General features: G+C 34.2%; 1 protein-coding gene across 2 annotated transcripts in view; it reads right to left on the reverse strand.

Moving 5' to 3' along the window:
* ralgapb (Ral GTPase activating protein non-catalytic subunit beta) overlaps nucleotides 1-15,128 on the reverse strand; it is a 34,837-nt gene extending 19,709 nt beyond the window's left edge. For both annotated transcript variants that reach the window (XM_052559004.1, XM_052559003.1), the window contains exons 1-9: nucleotides 14,964-15,128; nucleotides 12,766-12,973; nucleotides 10,861-11,063; nucleotides 9,764-9,930; nucleotides 8,601-8,787; nucleotides 6,669-6,800; nucleotides 6,401-6,579; nucleotides 2,159-2,310; nucleotides 816-1,023 (exon numbers count right to left, since the gene is read on the reverse strand). In XM_052559004.1, the coding sequence (XP_052414964.1) occupies nucleotides 816-1,023; nucleotides 2,159-2,310; nucleotides 6,401-6,579; nucleotides 6,669-6,800; nucleotides 8,601-8,787; nucleotides 9,764-9,930; nucleotides 10,861-11,063; nucleotides 12,766-12,942 (1,405 nt within the window). In that variant the 5' untranslated portion in view covers nucleotides 12,943-12,973; nucleotides 14,964-15,128. The remainder of the gene's footprint in view (nucleotides 1-815; nucleotides 1,024-2,158; nucleotides 2,311-6,400; nucleotides 6,580-6,668; nucleotides 6,801-8,600; nucleotides 8,788-9,763; nucleotides 9,931-10,860; nucleotides 11,064-12,765; nucleotides 12,974-14,963) is intronic.
* Nucleotides 15,129-27,614: the final 12,486 nt, after the last annotated feature.

Below are 27,614 nucleotides of genomic sequence, written 5' to 3' on the forward strand. Positions count from 1 at the left end.
CAGTCCATTAGTTAACGTCAAGTGAAGCCAAAAGCTGCGTGTTTGTAAGAAACAAATCCATCATTTACACATCTATTACTTCAAACCACTGCTTCTGGCTAAAACATTAGCCCATAATCTATAATATCCATAATATCCTGTGGTCTCTCACATTATAATCCAGCCACACATTTGTTTAGAGAGTTTTAAACGCTGTTTAATCTGTGCAGATTTCTCTCCTGATTCAGACCAGAACACATTTTCACTGGAGGAAGTGTTATTATGGATTATGGTTTGAAGTTAAAAAGGTCTTCGGTTTTTGACGGACTGGAGTGGTGTGGATTACTTGAGATGTATTTATCAGCTATTTGGACTCTCATTCTCACGGCACCCATTCACTGCAGAGCATGCATTGATGAGACACTGATGCAATGCTACATTTCTCCAAACCTGATGAAGACACAAACTCATCCTAATCTCGGATGAACTGAGGATGAACACATTTTAAGCTAATTTTATATTTTTGGGTGAACTTTCCCTTTAATTCAAGTGCTTGCACCAGTTTCAAAATCCACTGACAAATTTATAAATAGACAGTGCGTGTTTTTCAATTTTCAGAAAGTGAATTTTGACTTGTATAAAACACTGAACTTAAGCAATTCTCATCTGATAAACATTTATGCATTTGGGAGACACTTTAAATCCAAAACGACTTCTATTGCATTAACATATTAATTTCTAGGAATTGAACCCATGACGTGTTGTTTGTGTTTGAGCTTCAGGAATACTTGATATATATTGTTATATATTGATTATAACACGCATCACGGTCTTACCGGTCATGCTGCTGTCTCTGCTCAGGCCGGAGTGGAGTTTACAGTGGACCAGCGCAGCGTCAAACAGCCACTGGCCGAACAGATTGAGCACGCTGTTGACCTTCGGACGGGTCGGAGCTGGAAGCGGACGTGGCTCGGAGCTCGTCTGGTTTGGGCTGGAGAGAGGGGATGTGGATGACGGCTGGTGAGACACTTTGGTTTGACCAGTCTATGGAGTGGAGAGTAAAGTACACAGGCTTTTAGAAGTCAACAATGAACAATGTGAATTAATGTAAAACAAAAATACAGCTGCAAGCAGCGATTATCAGGGTTTAAGCTCTTTAAACGATTTAAGCTGAATAAATTATCTCTCCATTGATGTTTGGTTTTTTTCGGAGGACAATATTTGTCTGAGATACAACTACTTGAAAATCTGGAATCTGAGGGAGCAAAAAAATCTAAATATTGAGAAAATCATCTTTAAAATTGTTCAACTGAAGTTCTTAGCAATGCATATTACTAATCAAAAATAAAGTTTGATATATTTACGGTAGGAAATGTGCAAAATATCTTCATGGAACATGATCTTCACTTAATATCCCAATGTTTTTTTGGTATAAAAGAAAAACTGATAATTTTGACCCAAACAATGTATTGTTGTCTATTGTTGCAAATATACCCCAGAGACTCGAGACTCAAGGGTCTCATATGAAAAAAGACATTATGTATTTTTTTAGCAAGCCTGTAACAACCCAAATCAGTGATTGAAAAAAGCATTTTTGGCAAATCCATGTAATTTAGCATAGAAATATGACGATTTTTTGCATTTATGACTGTTGTTGCACCACCTTTGCTCGGATTGGAGGAGGTCGCAAATAAATAATGTCAAATACTTAAAAAGCATTCGATCGACAGCAGTGGTCCAACAGGCAAAGTTGTTCAGAATGAGAATATCGAAGATCTTGAACAAATTTTTTTTTTTTTTTTTTGCAATATGAGGTCATTTACCATAGAAATATAGTGTTTTTGTATCCATTTTAACTGTTACAGCGCCACCTATTGTCCGATCTCTGTGAAACTTTGCATGCTTGTTTAGAATCATGTCACATGTGCTTAGGACTTATAGGCTTTTGGAAATATTTGGACACACCCCTTTTCTACGACCCTGTTATAGGTCCCTGAAAGGTAATTTTTTTTTATTTTTATTTTTTATAATTATCAACCTTAATTGTACAGCAGTGTTTTTTTCCTTAAACCAAGGAACAGTTCGTATAAGTAGTTTTTTTTTTTTACAACTTCTCAATCATTTAACAATGCAGATTTGATTGACAGCAGTGTTTCTAGTGTGTTTTTTATGGTTGTACCGTTGAAGTTTTGCTGGCTGTCTTGACAACAGCGGCGGTGCGATGCCTGCGGTTGTGAGGGGGTGTAGTGTTGGTGGTCGTTGAGGGCGGCGGCATACTGAGTCGATTGACAGGTGTGGGCGGAGCACTGTCTGCCCGGGGGCGGGAAATACCTGAGAGACAAAACAAAGAGATGGAGAAGCAAGAAAACCAAAGAATTAAAACCAACGACGCATCAGAGATCACAACTAGACTCATATACAGCCATAAACCACCGGCCAACATGTCTAAATTATATTTAAATCGCAGGACAATATCTCAGCAGATCCATTTCAGCCCTAAAATATCAGAAAATGCTAAATGAAAGAGGCTTTTCAGATGTTGTGACATAAGACCATCAAATGTCAGATGCTTCTTGGATTTTGCCATTTCAGCATCATCAGCAAGGCCAAACAATTCAGCGCTGAGAAACACAATCACTAAACAAAAACACAAATCTTGATAAAGGCTGTATAATAGATATTCTGAACCCTTGAACCCTGAGCACTTTGTAAAATGAACATGTAGATCCATGATGCTTCATGGCGAGTACTAATTGGGTCAAAATGGTGAGTAAATGGTTTTCATTATTGGGTGAATTGTTCCTTTAATCCACACAATAATCTTGAATGCACACACAGATGTCCCTCGCATTATAAGACAGATTGACAGATTCTTACAGATTGAGAAATGAACTAAAATGAACGATAATGTTATATAACTAGATTTTCCTAGTTTGAATCCCTTTCTTATGTAACTATAACGAATTGGGTGTTAACATCTCATTTAATTAATTAATTGGTTAATAATAATAATAATGCATTTGATTTAAGGTGTCCATTAAAACACTCAAGGACACTGCACAGTTGAATGGTGATAAAGTAGAAGACAACAGAACAGTAAACCAACAACTGTTTAATAATTAAGATTCGTTTTGAATTCATGACTGAGTTTGGCTAATAACGCGAGGGAAACCCATTCGCAGCATTTCAAAACTCTTCAAAGATGCAATGAAAGACCCCTGCATTCACATTTGGTTATTAGCCTAAAACCCCAGTGGACATACTGATTGGCTGGCAGAGGAAACCCTACAGAAAGCTCCACAGACATTTAAACCAAGAGAGTTTATTGATTGTTGCCTGTAAGTGGAAAGCTGATATTTTAGAGCCATTTCATCATGTATGGGATATTACAGATGGGATATTAGCGACCCCATATTAAAGAAACAAAGTTGGAGCAGGACAACAAAGGCCTAGTCGCTTGTTTTCAAATATGCAATAGCCTTTAGTTTTTCAAAAATCACACTGACTGATTATGACTCAAATTAAATAAATGACATCCGCTTCCTACAGCACTGTAGATGGCTGAACAATAATTAAGTGCACACTGAAAATCTGTAATTAACAGATGATATTGACTATGCAGGGGGAAAGGTCATTTTCTTTAAAGATGGACAAATAAAAAAAAAATAAAAAAAATAAATAAATATATATATATATTTTTTTTTTGTCCAATTAAATAATTAAATAAAATTATGTATATAGATGCTTTCAAACGATTAATCGCAATCAGTCTAATCCAAAATAAACATTTTTGTTTACATAATATTTGTGAGTGTACTGTGTATATTTATTATGTAAATATTTAGTAAATACACACACATGCATGTATATATTAAAGAAAAATATGTTATGATAACACATTTAAAATATTTAGATATATCAACTATATGAATATAAATATATGTATGGACATACAGTATTTTCAGTATATATACTGTATGTGTGTGTATTCATATATAAATAATATAAATACACAGTACACACACATATATTATATAAACAAAAACTTATCTCGGATGCAATTAAGCACTTATATTATACAGACATATATATATATATATATATATATATATATATATATATATATATATATATATATATATATATATATATATATATATATATATTTTTTTTTTTTATTCCATTTTTTTTTTATGAAACAGGTTTTACATTTTACATTTAATCATTTAGGAGACACTTTTGGCCGTAGACTTAAACATGAGGATAATAAAAAAAAAAAAAAAAAAAAAAAAAAAAAAATATATATATATATATATATATATATATATATATATATATATATATATATATACATTATAAATAAATTAAATTAAACATTTTTATAAAGAATTACATTGTTAATTTAATTTTTAATTAATTAAATTAATCTGTGGCATAATCTAGAATTAAATCATCTCAAAGCTACACATTTTAATTTCATGAGGTCTTTTAAATGCCAGTTTGATTTGGTTTCTAAACTGACTGGATGTTAACCAATAAGTATGTTCACATTCATTCTGGCCAATGATTTACTCTTGTACGAGAGCAAAAACAAGGCAATTAACAAGATTAATTTCCACAACACAGGAATTTTAGACCTAAAAGTGCTTTTGTATGAACCAAACACCTTCCCAAATCTTCAATCCTCATCAAACTCCCTCTTGATTAGTCAGAGGCGCATTATCAAATACCAAAAGATGGGAGTCAGTCTCGAAAATTGTCCGAGAGACAGAAACACCTGGGGGAAAAACACGGGATTACACAGCAACCTCAAAAAGGAAGAATCACAACATACATTATTTCAGAAACTCCAACTAGGAAATGATTTTTATTTCAGTCCCTAATCAGCCAGTTTTCCTCCAGAATCAGGTTCAGCCCACTGTTAGTCCCTAACTGATTGGGTTTGGACAGGTTTAGTGTACCTACAGAGGGAGGTCTGGCTCGAATATTGCTCCTAGACACTGTGACCCCTGAGGAAACACAAAACAAGACCTCTGGAGAAATGTTAGAAATGGATACGGATGGATAATAACTAACTAAACACACACATTTTGCTCGCTATATTCATTCTCAGGACAGATTTTGACTAAATATTCACTTAAAAACAATAACTAATTGCTGCATTCAACAGCAGATAGAAATGTCTCACTGTCTGTATGAACAAATTAATTAAATTATTTAATAGGGATGCACGATATTGGATTTTGGCCGATATTCGATATGCCGATATTTTCAAAATAATTTTGGCCGATGCCGATATCGATATATATACAAATATATACTGATATATTTAAACTTTAATTTTACTGAAGAGAAATCCATGTATCTCTTCTGTGCTGATTCTACCATAAATTTATTATTTTACAAATGTAGACAGACATTCACATCTGAAAAACAGGTCAATTATTTCACTTGGAGAATATCGGTTTGGCTCATCGGCAGAAATATTCATATCGGCCGATACCGATAATGGTCATTTTAAGCTTTTATCGGCCGATACCGATATTGTGCCGATATTATCGTGCATCCCTATTATTTAAATTATAATTCTGATTCTAAACACCAGAATGAAGTAACAGCCACAACATAGTTTATAGACTGACTTCATACCCTTTCTCCATCGAAATGATGCTAATGCTTAATAATAATGGCCAACATATCAGAAAGTAATTAGAAAAAGTCTTTTAATCTTAGTTTTGCAGCTACTTTATGAACACAAACTGGCTTGATGTAACAATTAGAGGATTCTTTATTATTTTTTTTGCATTTATTTGATATAAGAAAAAGGTAAAAAAATGTGAAATATTTTTACTATTTAAAATAATTTTTTTCTGTGTGAATCTGTGTTAAAGAGTAATTTATTTCTGTGATGCTCCGCTGTATTTTCAGCATCATTTCTCCAGTCTTCAGTGTCACATGATCTTCAGAAATCAGAATAATATGATGATTTACTGCTCAAGAAACATTTCTGATTATTATCACTTTGTTGAAAACAGTCGTGTTGTTTTTTTATTTATGTTAATTATTCCAAACTTTTGACTAGTAGCATATTATGTAACAAATAAAATTCACAAGTGATCTATTTGTAAATGAAATAATTTCAGATGAACTGCGAAAATAGAATAATTATGTTTAAAGCAAATCACATCACAAACACAAAAACAACTCCTGGGATTATTAGTGTTTTCATGCCAGCCTCCTTTTTTTAAAAGTTTAATTTGGATAATAATTCCAATGATCGACTGTTAAAATTTCAAACAATTACCAAATGAATTTACCACAGTATTTATACGCTACTTTATATTATACCACAGTTATACAACCACAGATGCATCCAATAAACCAATGCACTTGATAAGAGAGCCTCATAACGTGTTCTCACCGAGGAAAGCGTCCACGAGGCAGCTGACGCCCCTCATCGCTCTGAAGAAGATCTGAGGAAGCTGTTTGAGACAGGGGTGCTGAATCACCTCCTGAGGAACGCCGTTTCCTCCGAGCAGCTGCTCCTGAAACTTTGGGGTGGAACTCACTATGACGGGATTGCTCAGGTCCACGGGGTTACTGAAGGAGAGAGAGATGAACTAACTACTTAGGTAAGCTATCACGAGCAGAATGGATCTAGTGGACTGAGACGGTGAGCAGATGAAGACCTGAGCATGTGTAGAAATCGATACCACGTCTGAGACACACAGTCGTTGTCCATCTCCGCTGGGATGAGGCTGGCGTCTTCCTCCGGGACTTTGAACGCAGGGAAGGACGGGCCGTACATGAACCGCAGAAGCCTGTGTGGAAGACAAATCAAATAAGAGGAAGGTCAAACAAGCAAAAGCACCGACATCAACCTGTTGAAACAGAAGAGGCGTGGAGCTAGCAATGCCACGGTCAAATATTACCCAAAGGTTCATGAGTTTGTAACGACTCAAAATTATTCTCTCTTTTTGGGGGGTAAACTGTACCTTTAAGAATATGCAAAAGTACAGTACAGACCAAAAGTTTGGAAACATTACTATCTTCTGCTCATCAAGCCTGCATTTATTTTATCAAAAATACAGAAAAAAACAGTAATATTGTGAAATATTATTACAACTTAAAATAATTGTTTTTAAATGTATTATACTTTAAATGATCATTTATTCCTGTGATGCAAAGCTGAATTTTTAGGATCATTATCACATGATACTTTAGAAATCATTCTAATATGATGATTCATTATCAAAGTTGGAAACAGTTCTGCTGCTTAATATTTTTTTAATAATTTTTTTTCTTTCTTTTTTTTAAATAAAATCAATACTTTTATTCATTAAGGATGTGTTAAATTGATAAAAAGTGATAGTAAAGAAATATATTATTACAATTTTTATTTTTATTTTGAATAAATGCAGTTCTTTTTAACCTTTTATTGATCAAATATATCAGACAGCAGAACTGTTTCCAACACTCATAATAAATCAGAATATTAGAATGATTTCTAAATGATCATGTGATCGACTGATGTTACATGTGAAAATTCAGCTTTGCATCACAGGAATAAATTATTTTTTAAAGTATATTCAAATAGAAAACTATTATTTTAAATTGTAATAATATTTCACAATATTACTGTTTTTTCTGTATTTTTGATCAAATAAATGCAGGCTTGGTGAGCAGAAGAAACTTCTTTCAAAAACATTAAAAATAGTAATGTTTCCAAACTTTTGGTCTGTACTGTATATATTTTTTTCAAATGGAACTACAAAAAAAAAAAAAAGCGGTTATTTGAAAACAATTTCTGTGTTTTTAATGAATTTTGAGTCCGTTTAGTGCAATCTCAATTGGTTATACATTTAATAATTTTTTTTTTGGAGCTCATTGCCTTTAATGTACCTGCATTTCTGAAAGCAGAATGATTGTGTGTCACAAACAAGGGTCTTTCCCACTTTGCCATGAGCATATGAATAAGTTTACCACCTAGACAAGTGCGTTAATATTGAAAGAGCCGAAGTAAAAGCTATCGTCACAGACAAGTGACTCCATCAAAAAAAAAAAAATAATAATAATACATAGAAAGCATATTAAAAGTATCAAATAACTTTTATGAAAATAAAATGCCAGAATACAGGTGAAACAATGTTTCATCGTCGTTTCATCGTAAAAAAAAAATAGTTTAAGGAAAAATTCAACAACATACTTATTCTGACCTGCACACATAAATTAAAGAATAAGTGGTCATACTAAATTATATTATATTTGACATGATTAAAAATGCCTCGTTGACAAATGGGTCAAACCTAGTGGTTTGAAAGATGATGGGATAAACATTTTAAATGCCATCTTTCAATGCCATCCAATGAATCCTGTTAGAAATATGCCTGACAGGATTGTTACACTGAATCACATTTTTAGTGCTTGTAAAAAATGTGAAAACATTTATAACACACAGGACACATTCTAATGTACAAACACACAAATATATGCTATATTACATATTTATTTATATTGCATTTATTTGTCTCTGACAGAGCATCAGCGGATCATTACTTTTTCAGAAATGATATTGTCCTGGTAAATAAAAGCACAGAAATAAAGCGGCAGCTATGATGCACCTGGACGTGAGCGCAGCGATGACTTTACTCCACTGCTCCACCACCGGAGGGTGGTGTCTCCAGTTGGCCAGCATCTCTCGGGCCGTCTTCCAGTAGGGTGGTGTGGGGAAGCAGCGTGTGCAGGCCAGGAACCAGACCTCAAACAGCACGCTGATCAGCTTCTCGGCCAGCTTCTCTGCTATTCCCCCTACAGGAGACACACAACCAGCCATCTCTGTCACACATTCAGCAGCTCTAGTGGAAGACCCGGCCATTCCTTTAGCTTTTGCTCAGAAAACAGAGCTTTTAGACTAGAAAAAAAAAGAGATCTATGCATCATCTGAAAGCTGAATAAATATGTTTTCCATTGATATATGGTTTGTTATGATCGGACAATATTTGTCTGAGATACAACTATTTGAAAATCTGGAATCTGAGGGAGCCAAAAAAATCTAAATATTAAGAAAATCATCTTTTCTTTCTTATAATATTCTGTATTACCTTATATGTCCAAAACTGTTATTTTACGCAAAAAACAACAACAAATAAAATAATTTCTAAACATCTTGTTGCAACATTTGACAAACATCAAGACGGAATAAGATTGGTCAAAATCCCATGTTATTAAAGATGAAGTCCTATGCAGGTGATTTAACTCAATATTGATAGATTACACAGCAATGCTGACCTAAAATACAACATTTGCCCTCTCTCTTCACCGTTCGCACATATCAGATCTCAAATACATAAAACAACTAAAAACATTACATTACACATTTTTTAAAACGAAGTTGCATTGGATCTAAGCACGTCTCAAAGGTGACCTACACTGATCTCAAAAAAGTGAATTATGACTGAAAGGTGAAAAGTTTGCATCTAAGAATAACTGATTGATATATTTGCATATGAAATGAGTAAAATTAGTAAAAGCAACCTTTCAACATGTCACATTCATCTGATCATGCATACATGTCAATGGATTTTAAAAAGAGCAAAAAATGTGACACTTTTCTGCACTCGTTATCTTCAAACAGGAAGCACAATTACATCAGAAGAGTTTCATTTGAATACTGCGCACAAAAAGCAGTTTAGATGCAAAGCGTGCACCTTCTCTTATTTGTCAGTCAATGTAAGTTGTAGTTAAATGCAGAACTTCTCTGTTTTAGAGGGAACATCATACGCACCCCCTACAGTGGGCGGAGCCAGCAGCGTGTCATTGATGCGCAGCAGGAAGAGGAGCAGCACTTCCCATGTTTCCCTGGCCATGCTGTTGGAGTCTCGAGCCAGCTTCTGAACCGCAGACAGCACTTGCTGACACAGTTTAAAGTGCACCAGACTGAAGTGTTCTGGTCTGAAACAAAGAAGCAAGAATATTTAAAATCAGAACGCACGAACAGGAAGTGCTACACTTACCAGAACAAAACCAACCCAATCATCACATGTGCAAAAAATAGTAACATTGTTAATGTTTTACGAAAGCCATTTTATCAGAACAAAACAAATACTCCTTATTCGAAGATAATCATTACGTTTAATCATTTTACAGAGATTTCTAATTCATATAATAGGTATTAGTATATTACGAGTGTAATATTACACTAATAGTGTTTACACTGTATAAAAAAAACAGGCTGTTTGAAATTGGAAAAGAAGCATTCGTGTAATTTCATTACACATTTCTGCACTATTCTCCCAAAACAGGAAACACATTATAAATAAAATAGTAAAAAAAAAAAAAAAAAAAAAAAGTTTAAATTACAGGGGAAAAAAATTACAAAAAAATAATAATATATATATATATATATATATATATATGAGATTTTATATACATTTATCATATAGCAGTACAAAGGAAAAAGTTATAATTTTCTTATTCTGAAAATGTTCAATGCATCCTTTAACAAGCATTTTAACAAGTTATTATCTATCTATCTATCTATCTATCTATCTATCTATCTATCTATCTATCTATCTATCTATCTATCTATCATTGTTTGAGCTGCAATAGGCACTTTGACATTAAACTGCATAAAACATAAAAAAGAAATATTAGTTTTTATTTTATGAGATATTAAGTGGACACCGCTCATTGAAATAGATGTTACAACATCAATGAAGCAAATTATTGTTGCATACTGTGCAATGTTTCTCGTACTATTATCCAAATAAATAAATAAATACTGTAGGTACTGTGCTGTACACAGTGTGCAGTATGCAGTTCATTCATCAAGTTTTGGTGCACAGTGCATCATGGGTAATTAAAACCGTCGACCAAACACACCTGGGGAGGAAAAGGTTGTGCATGTGTTTGAGGATGGTCTGGATGTAGAGGTTGGGCTCTTTGATGATGGGCTGGGGTATAGAGTCTCGTGGAGACACCAGGGCCATCATCCAGTCAGTGTAGACATCCACACACAACTTCACCGTGTCTCCATCCAGCGGGAGCGTCAGCCCGAAACACAGCACCTCCATGGTCCACTTCACCTGAGGACGACAAGCACAGCTTTAGATGGTTTGAGATTGAGTGAAACACACTGGTTCTGTCAGCAGGAAACTATATTCTACATTATATTATACACTATATTCTATAACTACATTCAATGCATCTGCATTTTTGTGTGATTATATTCCAAACAGCATCAGTTGCCATGAGCTGGATCAGAGGTCAGGGAAAAAAAACATTAAGAGGCCAAAGAGGGAATGGACAGGATTTCCTCTCCTCTTATCACAGTACACAGAAGCCTACAGGAACCACACACACAATGCAATGGAGGTCACACTCGCACACACACACACACACACACAACAAAGGCTTAAAACAGACTTAAAGGTTTGCACTTTTAACATCTCAGCATGCGACTCATTTTAGATCAAGATGTAACTCAAACAGCGTGTTCTAACCAAATTATGCAAATATAAACGACTGCTGCTTTTTAACTTCCTAAAATCTAACTTCATTAGGAACTGCAACATTATACGGTTAATTTTCAAGTAGAGCTCATAAAGACTATTTGTAGACCAATCCAGAGGCTGATTCACCGTCAGTGAAATGGGTTTCTGGAACAGCAGTTTTGGTTTCATAAATAAAAAAGATCAGTGGTTATCTTTACTTAAAAAGATGTTTAAAAAAATATCAAATTTTATGGAATTCATGTTTTAAAACACAATGCAAAAGTCCTGTTAACATTAATTCATGTATGGATTATAATCCACTGAAAATAAATTATGAGGGATTGAAGATAAAAAAGAAAACATCTAGCAAACATCTCTCCATATAAAATGTGAAGAACAAAATTAGAATTAAATATATATATATATATATATATATATATATATATATATATATATATATATATATATATATATATATATATATATATATATATATATATATATATATGTGTTCGTGTGTGTGTGTGTGTGTGTGTGTGTGTGTATAGATAGAAAAATTTAAGAAATAAAGTAGTGCTTTCAAACAATTAATCATATCCAAAATAAAGTTTTTGTTTACATAATATATGTATGTGTACTGTGTATATTTATTCTGTAAGTATAAATACAAACACATCCATGTATATTTAAGAACAACAGGTTGTTTATATATAAAATCTAATAATACACATCAATAAATATGTAAATATTACAAAACATATAATGAATGTGTGTGTATTTATACATACATAATAAACAAAACACAGTACACAAACATATCATGTAAATAAAAACTTATTTAGGATGCGATTAATCATTTGACAGCACTGAAATAAAGATGAAAGAGATAAAACAGTCATTGAAAATAGCTGAAGTAATAGATGCACATATTGTAAATTTACATTTATAAAGTGTTTCTCAAGTGAACCTGTCTTTGGGAGGTCTGATGAAAGTGAAGTTGAACCATGTCAAATATAAGACAAACTGCACAGAGGAAACCAAAGACGTTCCACCCAAAAACCTGGGGCCTCGTTTATCAGCAGTGTGTAGAAAAGGGTCTATATTTTGTCTTTATATTCAAGTACAAGTTGGTAAATCACACACTTTGCGTGAAATTGCGCCCTGGATGTTGCTCTTGAGCTCAAGTTAACAGTCTGAATTAATTCAAACATCCTCCCAGAATTCCTGCACAGCCTCGGCTTTGAACTGAAGACTCTCCTCATGTGAGAGATGCTATGAAACACACACTTCTTACCTCCTTGTCAGTCTTGAGGAGGCACTCGTTCGTCGCTCCTCCGAGGGTGTTTCCCAGCGGCCGCACCACGGCGTTCGCCACGTCTCGCCCCACGCTGGCAGGGTAAGTGTGTAAGACGCTCAGGTGACCCTGATCCTGCTGGACCACCAGGTGTAAAGACCTCCACTCAGAGTACATGACCACGACTTCTGCTGGACCTGACTGCGGTCTGAGGAGAGACGGGATTAAAGAATGGGACACACAACGCCGCCGGTAAACTAAATCATCTTAAATAATCTTTGAAAGAAAGATCACGATCACACACACACACACACACACATATATAGGTCAAAGATAATAAGGGGTTTTCAAACAATTAGAATGTGTCTTGTTTATTTAATTTTTCTAAGCAAAAAAATTTTAATTTTTCTGAGCAAAGAAGACACCCACAAAGATGTCGTTCAATGTAAGAATAGTTCATATGACAAAACTGTCAGAAATTAAAATGTAATACGGTTTAGTGTGCTCATATATGTATACATACAGTATGTTGTTTATATTGAACATAAATGTATCTGTTACATTGAATGAGGATGGAACATTATTTCACCCATATTCTATTTTATTACAAACTTTTACAAAAGACGCATTGGAGTAGACACGTTATTTGAGATTAATCTGCTTATATGTAGCATATTTAATGAAAACATACGATTATATATATATATATATATATATATATATGTATATATATATATATATGTATATATATATATATATATATATATATATATATATATATATATATATATATATATATATATATATATATATATAATTTACTTATCTTTAACCCTACATACACAATTATATACATTTTTGTATTTTTAGGAATTTATTTGAATAAGCACACACACTTTTTATTTATATTTAATTTAAATAAAATATTTAAATATTTAATAATTGTGATTTTATGTATTTTAATTAATCTTATACCAAATAAATAAATGTACAACTTACAAGTATGTGTGTGTGATTTATTTTATTTACACACACACACACACACACATATATATATATAGACATAGACACACACACACACACACACACACACATTACAGTACATAAAGCTATATTATGATATATGCCATTACTGAGTTATAAAAGTAACCGTCCTGTTTCATAACAAGCTTCCTCTTATCAGACATCATTCTGTCACTTACAGAAGTGATGAGAAAAACATGCAGGACGGTGTTTTATTATTGATTATTTATAAGTATATATGGAATAACTACGAACTTGCATATAGACATATAAAAGTACACACAAACACTATACACTTTAATGATCACACACACAGAGAAGAATAGCATGGCTCAAGTAAAAAAAAAAAATCAGATGATGTTTTCAATTCGACTTCCGTAGCCGCTGTGTTTATTAGCATCTGTGCTAACCGATCGGATACGAGTCAATTAAGTTTAAATACTACACAAACGCTAACATTCATACTTAACGTACATATTCATTTTACGCCCTATAGATATATTTATGCAAACTATAACGTTAAATTACTCATTTTATCCCAAAGGGGGAAACGCTAGTCTGTTAGCAGCTCGGAAGCTAAGCTAAGCTAACACAACACTGACTGATTCCCAACACTGACAGAACCACTCATTTATTGCTAAACGTTCAAACAGTCGATCAAAAAAACAAGATTACCTTCCCCGCGTATAAATAAACCAGCAAAACTCTTATATTTGCAGTAGTTTTTGACGTTTTCCCAGCTTTGGCGCGAATTAGACATCTACGTTTGTTTGATTTCTGCCTCACGGAGGCTTCAAAACAAACGACAGCTGTCAATCATCGATCATAATTTCTTCAAAGTCATTAACCTTTAAATCAAATAGTTAGTATTAAAAAGCTTTGTCTTCACTGTAACAGGCCGCAATGCGGGACTGTGGGTGTGTCTCAAATCTACTAGGCTCGCTTACTAGATAGCGCACTTCGATTCATAGACATAGATGAAAGGATTCTGCTAACATGTTTTAAGGTCTCCTTTGCCTCAAAGTACGGGCTAAGCAAGCAGTACACTTGGATATGAAACTATAATGGCCCTTAGTGCTGTCTACGTAGGCAGCTCGCTAGGTTTTAGTACGCGGCCCATGTGACAGTTGACCGAGCCGAGCCGGACACACAAACATATGAATAAACCGCGTTACCTGATTCTGTTCACATATCAATCAGTCGGTGTTTCTGGTGATTTCGCGGAGAAAGCGGGTTTGAACGAGCAGCATGTTTGTCGGTAAGATCATGAGATCAGGTCCGCCTCTCCATCGTCTGCACAGGCAGCGGGGACTGACTGAAGTGAACGAACCGTTCGTTTGAACCGATTCTCCCAAATGATTCAATCGCACAGATTCGCCAGCGTTTGTAAATCACTCGACTCTTTGCTGGAGTGATGATGTTGTAATCATACACAACGCCACAATATTGTCTCTCGGGTAAGAAATAAAGACAATCACAGTGCCAAAATCAAACTATATTGAAATTACGCCACTAAATGCAATTAAACGGTCAAGTTAGCATGTTTCGTCGAAATTTCTGCAAACAGAAAGTGAACACTTGCGTAAAGATTCAGAGGCGGCGTCAGACAGTAAAAACATGGTGATTTGATTAATATAATTATATTATTAGCATATTCATGAGATGGTATAAATGCTGTTAATTCGACTCAATTAGCATAACATGTCTATGGGGTCAGGGGCGGATCTAGAAAAATATTGATGGGGTGGCGAGAAGAGGGCAGGAATTTTTGAGGGGTGGCAACATATGGCAGACATATATATACTGAATTTAGTCACAGTTATCACAGATTGATGATAAATATATGTGCACACTAGAAAAGGACACAGGCTATCATTTACAAACTTAATCTCATGCAATCAATGTCTTGCATTTGAAACAGTTATAACAAACATTACAAACATATAAGGAATAAGTGACCATACCCCATAAGCACCACACACTCACTAATGCATACAGTATGCATCAACATGTAATTAAGAGCATTATAAAAGGTTTAGTGTTATCAATATGTCAATTTATTATAAGAAACACAAGATTTTAACAGCCAATGACATTTCCAGCTGGGGAGACTCAACTGATTTTCTACAGTTTAGTGTTAATCATCATCTAACTCAACCAGTCAAGAGCTACATTTAGCCTTAGATGTTATATGAATATGGTCCCTGAAGCATAGGTTTTATTAGCTGACAATAATAATAAATAAATAAACATTATAGGCACAAATACAAATGTACTTTTAGAAATTGTTTTTGAAAAATATGGTGTTATTGTTTTGGCAAGCTTAAATTAAAACTTCTATGAAAACTTGTTTGATATTCCTTTAAAATAATGTTTTAGTATATCTTTTTTAAAGTATATTTTACTAAGCAATTTCTTACATAATTTCTTTGAGTTAGACCAAAGTTTTATTTTTGTGGGTTGTAACCAGAGTTTCTGTGTTTTTTATTATTAGCTAATAGGAAGTATAGCATATCAAGTATGCTAATACTTGAAGTATGGCATAATCTACTGTGCAATAGTACTATATTTCTGTTTGAATTTCTTTAAAGTTACACCAAAATTTTATTTTGACAGGTTGTCATAAAGACATTGCCGTTTCTGTCAGTCTGTTTATACGATACGAATGAATGACGATAGTTTTATCAAATGAAATGGTGAAATCCTCTCATAGCAAGCTGACGTGCACATGTAGCATACATCATGTGTTAATATAGTGAAGAGCTGAAAACACCATGCGTGCTTCAGTGTGTGTGTGTGTGTGTGTGTGTGTGTGTGTGTGTGTGTAGTAGAGCACACATTCCCAGAGACGTGTATAACAACACCTTAAGGGTTCCCATAAGCAGGATTTATTGTTGTGCCCCCCTTCCTCAAATATGATGATGGAAAAAAAACCTACTGTAGAGGTGAAAAAATAACTTAAATCAAATAAAAAACTAAATGAATAAATTGTATTATTTACAAATTACAATTGTATCTCTCGACATTTACCTGTGGCTATAACTTTATTATGACTCTAATTTAATTTATAGTCTCAAGCATTCAGAGATCATGCAAAAGGAAACTAAGCAGTTTTACTATGATAAAACCATGGTTTATTTTTGTAAGGGTTGTGATATGCACGTTTTTCGTTGAGGAAATTATAAAGCCTGCGTCATCTATAGCAAAAAGGTGGCCAAAAATGAAAGATTAAGTGAATATTTGAATGAAATGTTTGGTCAGTAGCCTAAACAAGGATTTGATCGTCCTGTAAGTGTAACAGCAGCAATCAAATGCCATTTGTAATAACATGTACATAAATAGTTATTTTGTATTTGCCTACATTATGTATTTTAACAGTGTTATTATTAACCAATCATTATTGCCTCATTATTTTTTTATATAATGCATTTTAAGACATTTTGAAGGCTATTGATGGCGTCTGTTTTTATAGCAATAACAACAACAACAAAAAAATATTACAGTATATTAATACTTTGTAAATTATTAGAGTTTGGGGTTCGCAAATCATTTTAGTCAGTTCGGGAGTTCGGAGCGGGATCGAGAATCATTTGAGTCAGTTTGAGGATTGCGAATCATTTGAATCAGTTCGGGAGTTCGTAGCGGGATCGTGAATCATTTGAGTCAGTTCGGGAGTTCAAAGCGGTTCGCGAATCATTTGAGTCAGTTTGGGAGATCGGAGCTGTTTCGCGAATCATTTGAATCATTTCGGGAGTTCGGAGAGGCTTCACGGATCATTTAAATCAATTCGAGAGTTCGGAGCGGGTTCGCGAATCAATTGAGTCAGTTCGGGAGTTCGGAGAGGGATCGCGAATCATTTGAGTCAGTTCGGGAGTTCAAAGCGGGTTCGCGAATCATTTGAGTCAGTTTGTGGAACGCGAATCATTTGAATCAGTTCGGGAGTTCGTAGCGGGATCGCGAATCATTTGAGTCAGTTTGGGAGGTCGGAGCTGGTTCGCGAATCATTTGAATCAGTTCGAGAGTTCGGAGCGGGTTCGCGAATCATTTGAGTCAGTTCGGTAGTTCGGAGAGGGATCGCGAATCATTTGAATCAGTTCGGGAGTTTGTAGCGGGTTCGCGAATCATTTGAGTCTGGATCGCAAATAATTTGAATAAGTTCGGGAGTTCACGAATCACGAAAGATTCGCGCTCTTAAATTTTCAAATTGGCCATAACCTTTCATTAGTTGGTGCCAAGGGGGTGGCAGCAGGGGTGACAAGGCTTTCCCGGTAGATCCGCCCCTGTATTATACACAAGAAGTAATATTACATTATATAATAGCTATGTAATTTAGTTTTAAGACAAAAGTATCAAAAGTAACTGACTTTATGCTTAAAACAAGAACAAAAATCTGGCAGTGGGTTCAGAAAAATCAACTTATTTACTAAAATTTTACATTTATAATTCTAAAACTTAAAAATATAAATTCTCTCTCTCTCTCTCTCTCTCTCTCTCTCTCTCTATATATATATATATATATATATGGAGTATATATTTTTAGCAATATTCAAAAATACATTGTATGGGTCAAAATCGATGTCATGTAAAAAATCATTGGGATATTAAGTAAAGATCATGTTCTATGAATATATGTTGTAAATTTCCTACCGTAAATATATCAAAACTTCATGTTTGATTAGTAATATGCATTGCTAAGACCTTCATCTGGACATTTTTAAAGATGATTTTCTCAATATTTAGATTTTTTTGCTCCCTCAGATTCCAGATTTTCAAATAGTTGTATCTCAGACAAATATTGTCCTCCGAACAAACCACACATCAATGGAGAGATCATTTATTCAGCTTTCAGATGATGTATACATCTCAATAAAAGAATTAAAAAAAACCCTTATGACTGGTTTTGTGCTACATGGTCACATACAGTATATATATGTATATATATATATTGCAAACTCCAGGCTTGTTGATATTGGACAAGACTGTAGTGTGCAGTGTAGTGCACTAGATGGCAACAAGTTCCCACGGTAAACACTTGTATCCTGTGAATGCATCTGTAGACAGAGCTGTTGTCAGATCCAGAAACATGTTGTCCTAGGCCTGTGCATTTTTTTTTTTTTTTGCAATGCCCCTATAACTGCAGGTGCTGTTCATATTTGCATTCACAAATAGAGAAGCGGAGACAAATAAATTCACACTTGCCATTAGACTGTAATGCAGAGAGACAGAGATAATTTTTCAGTTATTCTGCAAATAAGCTTTATATACAGGAATAATTGTTGATGAGAAGTGTATATGCAAATTTGAACCTTTCAGTTTGAACAGACAGGAGTTTGAGTGTGAAGAGAAGTACACTTGTTAGTGAACGTCTGTGCTTCTTTTCTGTGATGAGTGCTGTGCATTAAACCTTGATTGCAATCTAACAGTGAGTTTCTTCCTTTCATTGTGAGTCCGACCCCTTATTTAAATCCAACCTCCGTGTTTGTGTTCCTGCCTTTAGAAACAAATCATTTTCATGTGAAATCACGCTATAGTGTCTCTTACCGTAATAATGCTACAGTATAGCTGCTGATTGCTGGAAAACACTTTGTTTGGCATGAAGAGTAAAGCTGTTAGTGTTTCGTAAGTACTTACCAATGTCATTGAAAATTCTTTAAATATATTCCAGTGAAATACAATAGGGCTGATTTTTATTGTAAGGTTGGTTGGCGTATTTTTCTTTTCAACTTCAGCCCAGCGGACAAAATGTGTTGTAAGAATGTTTTATTAATGTTCCCTTAAAGGGCTAGTTATCATTTACTCACCCTCAACACACAAACCTGAGTTTCTTTCTTCTGTTGAACAAAAAAGAAGATATTAGATGCCTGGTACCCATTGACTTCTACAGTGTTTTTTTCCTGCTATGGAAGTCAATGGCTACCAGCAACTGTTTATTAGTGTCCAGTAGAGCTGCACAATTAATCATTAAAACATCAAACTCTCATTTAAAATACCTATGTGTAAAGTACCTAGTTTTAAACGACAATGAATCGCTTTTCAACTCTTACAGTCATTCATATTATCACAGAAATACTGGCATGAAGGTTTATAGTTCGGATATAAACATTTATGTCTATGTTAGCGATTAAAATAGAGAAAGTCATCTTTTGAGAGTAACTGTGTGTCGATTGCATTGTTTTTGCATTACATTGTGACTGTTTAAATAAAAGTGTTTGTTGTGGAATCATTCATTCAAGAGATTCGTTCAAAAACACTGATATATCCGGTAATGAAATGTGAATGAAACAATGAATCATCCATTCAAAACACCTTTTCATCGTTTCAATATTATCGACTGGTGTATTAAATGTATCATATAAAAAATAAATAATTTTATATATATATATATATATATATATATATATATATATATATATATATATATATATATATATATATATATATATATATATATAAACATGTTTAGTAATCATTCAAGTTAATTAAACACTTTTAAATAGACTGCAGCAATAATATTTTGTCACAGTATTTTGTTTAGTTCAGAATCGTGGGAAAATCTTGATCTCTAAACAAAACAAACAACAGCAACAATGTGATTCTCAATTTATCCAGAAATGTGCAAATCAAGTGTCCAGTTTTTTAAATGCTGTTTGCTGTTTGTCTGTTTTTTTTTGAAAGAATGTTAAATTAACGTTTAATTGTTAGCATTTTGCAAACATTATGGAAGTTATTTTTGAATATTACCTAAATGTTCTAAAACAAGTAGTAACATTTAATAAATGTTTCACTGATGTTCCATTAATGATTTATAAATAACTTTTTTAACTTTGACCAGATAACTTTGAACGAACATTCTACTAATGTTACAAGAGGTAACACTTTATTTCGATAGTTCACTTTAGACATTCTGCTAACAGGAAGTAACTCTTCAACTAGCATTTAGTAAAGTATTAGTAAACTGTCTGCTTAAGGCTTTCTCTGTCAACTTATTCAGCTAACCCTCAACTTTCCCTAACAGTCTCTGAGAGATAGTAGACATGTAGTTGCAAATAATGAGATTTAGTTGATATGTAGTTGACATGTAGTTACATAGTAGAATGTCTAAAGTGGACTATCAAAATAAAGTGTAATCGAACTTTTGTATTACTTGTATAGAGAATGTTTATATTTGATATTAATATTTGATGGGTCTGGAGAGGGCAGCAGTGAAGAGAGATTCATTCCTGTTTATTAAAGGTGAAGTGTGTCATTTCTGTGACAGAAGGGCTATCAAATATAATGGCAAAAATAACTAGATTTGACTTTTTCTGAAGTTCAAATTCACTAACGTGAGTCTAGTTTTAGGTGTTTACCAAGACATTGCTCTCTAGTTTCTGAGATATCTAGTGTCATCAGAACAAGTAACATGCCTATGTTAATATTCAAGATATAGGTTTGTTTCAAAGTGTGAACGAATTGAATAAAACCAAATATATCTTATGAATGCTTTGCATTTTGGAAATAATATGCAAAGAGCATACTGGCTTGAAGTCAGGATGGGAGAAAGTATTGTAGCATTTGGTTTTAAAAAACCTCACCTTTAAGGGCTAGAGTTTATTTTTCAGCATTTTGACTTTTAATGACAGCCATCGGCGAAAGAGGTTAAATATCCAGCTCCTAAATCAGCTTCATATCACCTCTGAGTAGAGAAACACTGAGTACAGACGGAGGAGAGACTCCCACACGTCCAAGGCCGCTGAAAGCTTTTCAATCGCTCTTAAAATACTGCAGAACACCACTCGCTCTTCATTAACTGTCTGTTGTTTTAAATCCAACGCTGTTGTATTGTCCGTGGCAGGACGTCGAGTACGACTCTCGCTGAGGACGGAGATCGTCATAGCTCTGGGGGAGATGAATAATTCAATAACACTCGTTTAGAGACACGGACAAATAAAAATAAACGCAATGAAACGCTGAAGGATAGACAGAAGAGTTTTTGGTGCTCACTAAGCCATGCATCACTGTACACTTCAGAAATGACTTGTTTTTTTATATCTAAACATATTTAAATCAAGATACAGATCCTTGAGAAGTATAATTACATTATGAAATGGAGTTTTCAGACAGCATTAAGTCACTTCAAGCTCAAAGTAAGAATACATATCTATCTAGTAAATCTACTTATTTTCTAAAATGTTTATTTATTATACCAATGTCAGCTTTTTTAGTCTTGTTTTAAGTATAAACTTGTTTAATTCTGTTTGAGGTTTTAATTTCAACTTGATTTATTATATTTTTGTGTTACATTTATATTTATTTCTATTTTTCAAACTTCATAGTTTGTTTTAAAAAACAACTACTAATTTTAGGTCATTTTATTTAAGCATCTAAAGTAAATGTATCTTGATTTAAATTTTATTTTAGATATTTGTATTGGAAAACGTGACAAATACTGAGTTAGTGTTAAACTTGGGGATCATCTTTTCAAATGCTTTTAAATTGGTAGTGTTGTATATGTGTTGCAAATTGCATGGTTATGTTTTGATGTTTCTGAATTTGAGGAATAAAGTTTACAGTGCATTAGATGCAGCTGACCTTGAATTATACAACGAAAAGCTGTTCTCCTTGAATACAGCAGGATGTCGAAGTCTGTGCATTATGCATACAATGCGTTTTATCATATCTCTCAATGCCATGCCATAAAGCTATATTTAAACTTCCACTTTAAATATTAGCCGAATGACGAGCCGCATGCAAATCTATTATTATAGTAAATTTAATTCCACCATTAAGCTTTTCGAAAGCCTTTTTAATCATCCATTATTCATCAGTATTGTCACTTTCGCTCTTTTTGCTCCACTTAAAAGGTCATCATGTGGAATGAGTTAAGAATCGACTGCGTTCGCAGCTGCATGTCAACCATTAGCTCGCTAAACATTTGCATATTCTTCTCTATTCCATATCAAAACAACAATGAGGTAGGCAATGTGATTAAACATAATTAAGACCTCATTAAGGGTCCTTTGTAAACACTTTCCTCTATAAGTCACTAACTTGCTGGTTTTGGCGATTACTAATGTGCTTTTGAATAAGTCATACAGGCCCTGGCTGCTTTTACCAACCAATTTCATTATTCAAAGAGTGCACGGCATGTGCATTTTAACTTCACAATGAACAGAAAGTATTAGATGGCATGCAGCAAAAATGGCTCATTCCAAAGTGATATTGAAGCATATTATTTCAAAACACCAGATTTTGCCAGTAGTATCCCATTTGGTATTTATTAAGTGTGTTTACTGCTCATCTGATGCATATTGCACACGAAAATGGAAAAAAATGTGTGAAAATTGCATGCTTCGAACCATTTTTATACAATAATTTCTTTAAGTCAGTCATTAGTCATCGGGGTCACAAACTGAGGCTTGATTTAATGTTTTATGAGAGAAAAAAAAGGATTAAATATGTCCAAGTTTACAATGTTAGAGAATCATTGGTTAAAAACCTGCTGTAAATGATAAAATTATTTGCATTACAAGCCAGTGTGTTTTTGATTACCCTAAAAAATAAAACTAATGTGATAAATGCTATTTCGCATCGAGCAGCATAACATTTTTTTATGTTAAAAATAAAGTGGATTTTCTGCTTTGCTTTATTGCTAATGAATTAAAATAAGAGCAGACACAATGTCACTGATTTCTCATGCACTATTTCTATACTCAGAGATATATTTTTTAAACATATATTATATATTGTGAGTATTTTCTACTAATTCAGATTTAATTTTATTTAATTTTGCATGTCATTTAAAGTCGTAATGCACTACAATGGGAACCATTCAAGCTGCGCATCGAATGACGAATTGTTTTAATGCTTTACACAGAGGCTGTTATTGAAGGATGGAGCATTTTGAAACCGCAGTGTACTGAAACGACAGCAAACCTGCAGAGAAAACAGGGCGTTTACATAAAAGTCTTAAGGGTGTTAAATTTTGAAAAAAAAGTGATTTTGTGAAAATGTTTTGTTTCAGGAAACGTTCACTGACTTAAATTATATGATAAAGATGTATGATATAAGGCCCCTTTAACATAGTCATGCAAGACTAATCCCCAGCGTTATGAAACCACAGTTTCTCTCTCACACCATCATATTCTCTATCTCTCTCGCTCTTGCTCTCTCACTCTCACCTGGGGATCCCCCCACTCTCATTTCTCACCAAACACCAACTTTCTGAATGTCTCTACCAATTTTTCTCTCTTTAAAATAGACCATCTTGCTCTCAAGTCTCTTGTAAATGTCATAGTGGTTGTGGAAAAGCGTATTCTTCTTTCACACGTACAGCGCTGATGGACGGTCCGAGCGCTCAGTATAGCTCTCTGTTCTCTAGAAATGAAACTAACCTTTACATGAGGCATCGTAGTGGATGGCCTGGCGACAGCTCGAAGGTTTCCCATGAACTGTGCAGATTTGCACACTCTTAACAGGAAGTACAATTTTACATTTGTGATTTTTTTCATTTTTTATTTTTGATCACTTTGATGCTGTTGGCAGTTGCTAAGGTATTTCTACAAGTTTCTAGCCTAGTGGACAGGAGGGTTGCTACGGTGCTGTGGGCGGTTGCTAGAGCATTTCTACAAAGTTTCTATAAGGTGCTAGGGTGCTGTGAGTGGTTGACTGGAGATTTATTTTTTACAAAGTTTCTAAGGTGTTCTAGTTGCTAGGGGCGTTTGCTAAGGCATTTCTACAAAGTTTCTAAGGTGTTCTAGTTGCCATGGTACTGTGTGTGGTTACTAAGGCATTTCCACAAATGTTCTAAAGTGTTCTAGTTGCTAGGGTGCTGTCGGTGGTTGCTAGGGCAATTTTTTTACAAAGTTTCTAAGGTGTTATAGCTGCTAGGGGGTTGCTAGGGTGATGTGGGTGGTTGCCAGGGCATTTCTTACAAAGTTTCGAAGGTGTTCTAGTTGCTTGGGGGTTGCTAGGGTGCTGTCGGTGGTTACTAGGAGATTTTTTTATTTAAGTTTTTTTAGTTGCTAGGGGGATGCTAGGATTCTGTGGTAGTTGGAATGGCATTTTAAAAAAATGTTTCTAAGGTGTTATAGTTACTATGGGGTTGCTAGGGTGCTGTGGGTGGTTGCTAGGGCATTTTTTACAAAGTTTCTAAGGTGTTATAGTTACTAGGGGGTTGCTAGGGTATTATTTTACAATGTTTCTAAGGTTTTTTAGTTGCTAGGGTGCTGTGAGTGGTTGCTAGGAGATTTTTTTTTTTTTACAAAGTTTCTAAGGTGTTTTAGTTGACAGAGCGTTGCTAGGGTGCTGTCGGTGGTTGCTAGGGCATTTTTTTTACAAAGTTTCTATGGTGTTCTAGTTGCTAGGGGGTTGCTAGGGTGCTGTGGGTGGTTGCTAGGAATTTTTTTTACAAAGTTACTAAGGTGTTCTAGTTGCTAGGGGGTTGCTAGGGTGCTGTCGGTGATTGCTAGGGCATTACTTTTACAAAGTTTCTAAGGTGTTATAGTTGCTAGGGTGATGTGGGCTGTTGCTAGGAGATTTTTTTTACAAAGTTCCTAAGGTTCTTTAGTTGCTAGGGTGCTGTGTGTGTTTACTGGAGCATTTCTACAAAGTTTCTGAGGTGTTCTAGTTGCTAGGGTGTTGTGGGTGGTTGCTAGGGCATTTATTTAAAGTGTTTAATGTTACTAAGAGGTTTCTAGGTTGCACTGGATGGTTGCTAGGGTGTTGCTATGCCATATGAAATTGTAAATGTCCAGCTGTTACTCAGGTTCCTGCTGAGAATGTTGCGTCTGATCGTTTAGTGCAGTGCATGAGCGCTAGTCACACTGACGCCAGCGCTAGCTTTGCTAAGCAAAGATGATCTGAGTTGTGGTTAATGTCATGTGTGTAGCAGGAGTGTGCCGATAAAAGTATTTCGAGCGATTCATCATCACTTATAAACGCTGCTTTTGCATGATGCATTGCCATACCCCCCCCCCCCCCTCCCAACCCCCCCCCCCCCTTCTCATTTTCTGTGACAATAAAAGCAGGCGCGTGCTGAGACTGATGAAAAACACGATTGCTCCTGGTATCTCCTGCGCCTCTGATAAGGAGCGGTGCTGCTGTTTTAGGGAATGGGATTTGCGCATCATAAAATGGTAGTTTGATATGATGGAACTGGCTTTTGGAGATAACTTCCATAAACAAATGTTGACTTTTGACTTGTGTGTTGTTTTCCAGTGCGGGAGAAGAGCAAACCCTGATGATTTGTTCACTTGCAGCCTGTGGTTTTTCTTATTTAGCCAGTTTGCTTGGATTGCAACAAATATGATCATTTTGAGTTTTGCTATCTTCGCTATCTATTCAACATTCGAACATTACTTTTACAGCATTTATTAATCCAGGTTAAAGTTCATTTATAGTTTTATTAATGCACTTTACTGTATAGTAAAGTTAAAGTTGTATAAAAATTAATTTAGGTAATGCAAATAAATCACATGAATTAATAACAACAGTATTTTTATAAATGAACTTTAACCTAGATTAAGAACTGCTGTAAAAATAATAACAATTCATAGTTTAAGGATTAAAGTTAATTAAAGGTTATTGTAAATTGTTACCTAATTTCCTGTCTTGTATATGTTGTTTTTATTATTCATTTACATTGTTTACAGTGAATTAACATTAATTTAATAACATTAATAGAACATTTCTTCAGATATCTGTCTTAAATGTTAGCACAAAAGCATGATTTATGTGTTGTTGTTCTTGGAACTTTTTTCAGAAACATTTATTTGGACAATCGCATAACATTTTGCAAATGTTGCTACTTGTTTTAGAATATTTAGAGAACATTCAAAAGATAATTTTTTATTATGTAATGTATTATGAACAAAAACAAAAATTAAAATTAACATATAAACGCTGTCAAAATGATTATGCATCAACTAATATTAATGATTTGAACCTTATTGTAAATTATTATTGAGTTTTGTCCAAAAATATATAAAATAAGTGTTAATTTCAGGAATCTTGCTGTCGTTTTAAGCCATCAACCAGAATCAAAACCTGAATATTTAAATAGCAAGTCTGTACCTTATTTATCCAGTTAGTTCATCTGTTTAAGTTTATCTGACTCCACGATAAGTATCTCTAAGTCTAACTAGCTGTACATTTATGCCGGCCCCCATAACTTCATCAGTAGTCAGGCTAAAGCGTGTAAAGCTAAGTCTGCTAGTGCTTGCATTGTGCACATGAAGCGACACAAGTCTGTCGTTTTTCTGATCTCTGGCAGCTAATAGGCTTTCAGTGCAATTACAGCTCTTTAGAATCAGGTAACCTTTAGATGATTTCAGATGTGAGTCATTCTCATCTAAATTTAGCTGCTGTGCTCCGAACTTGATTGGCCTTGAAACAGACAATTAGATAAACATTACATGAAATGAAGGGAGCTGGATTTTGATGGTATGGGCTTTGACTTCTCAGCATCTTTGCAACATGCATTCAATCTGGAAATAAGCACTAGTACACTTACAGTAAGTTTTAGTGATCAAATTACAAACTTATTTAACTTTTTGTTGTATTTTTCAGTGATTTGACTTGCACTTTTGCTTTCAATATGCAAAAATGAGAAAAGGAGAAACTCAAGCCATGAGCATGCAGTCCATATGGAAATGTAATATATGACATAATTGTCCAATAACAAGAGTGATATTACCATATCCTACCTATGAGGCAATGTAATAAGAACGTACTGTACATTCTCTGGGTAGATGAAGATATACAGATGCGTTTATCCCTAGTCAAATGAATATATTACTAATATCTATATTATGAATTTTCATATGATCAATCTAGCAGTCTTGCAT

This window comes from Carassius gibelio, chromosome B6 (assembly GCF_023724105.1).
Source record: "Carassius gibelio isolate Cgi1373 ecotype wild population from Czech Republic chromosome B6, carGib1.2-hapl.c, whole genome shotgun sequence".
NCBI classification, from domain to species: domain Eukaryota; kingdom Metazoa; phylum Chordata; class Actinopteri; order Cypriniformes; family Cyprinidae; genus Carassius; species Carassius gibelio.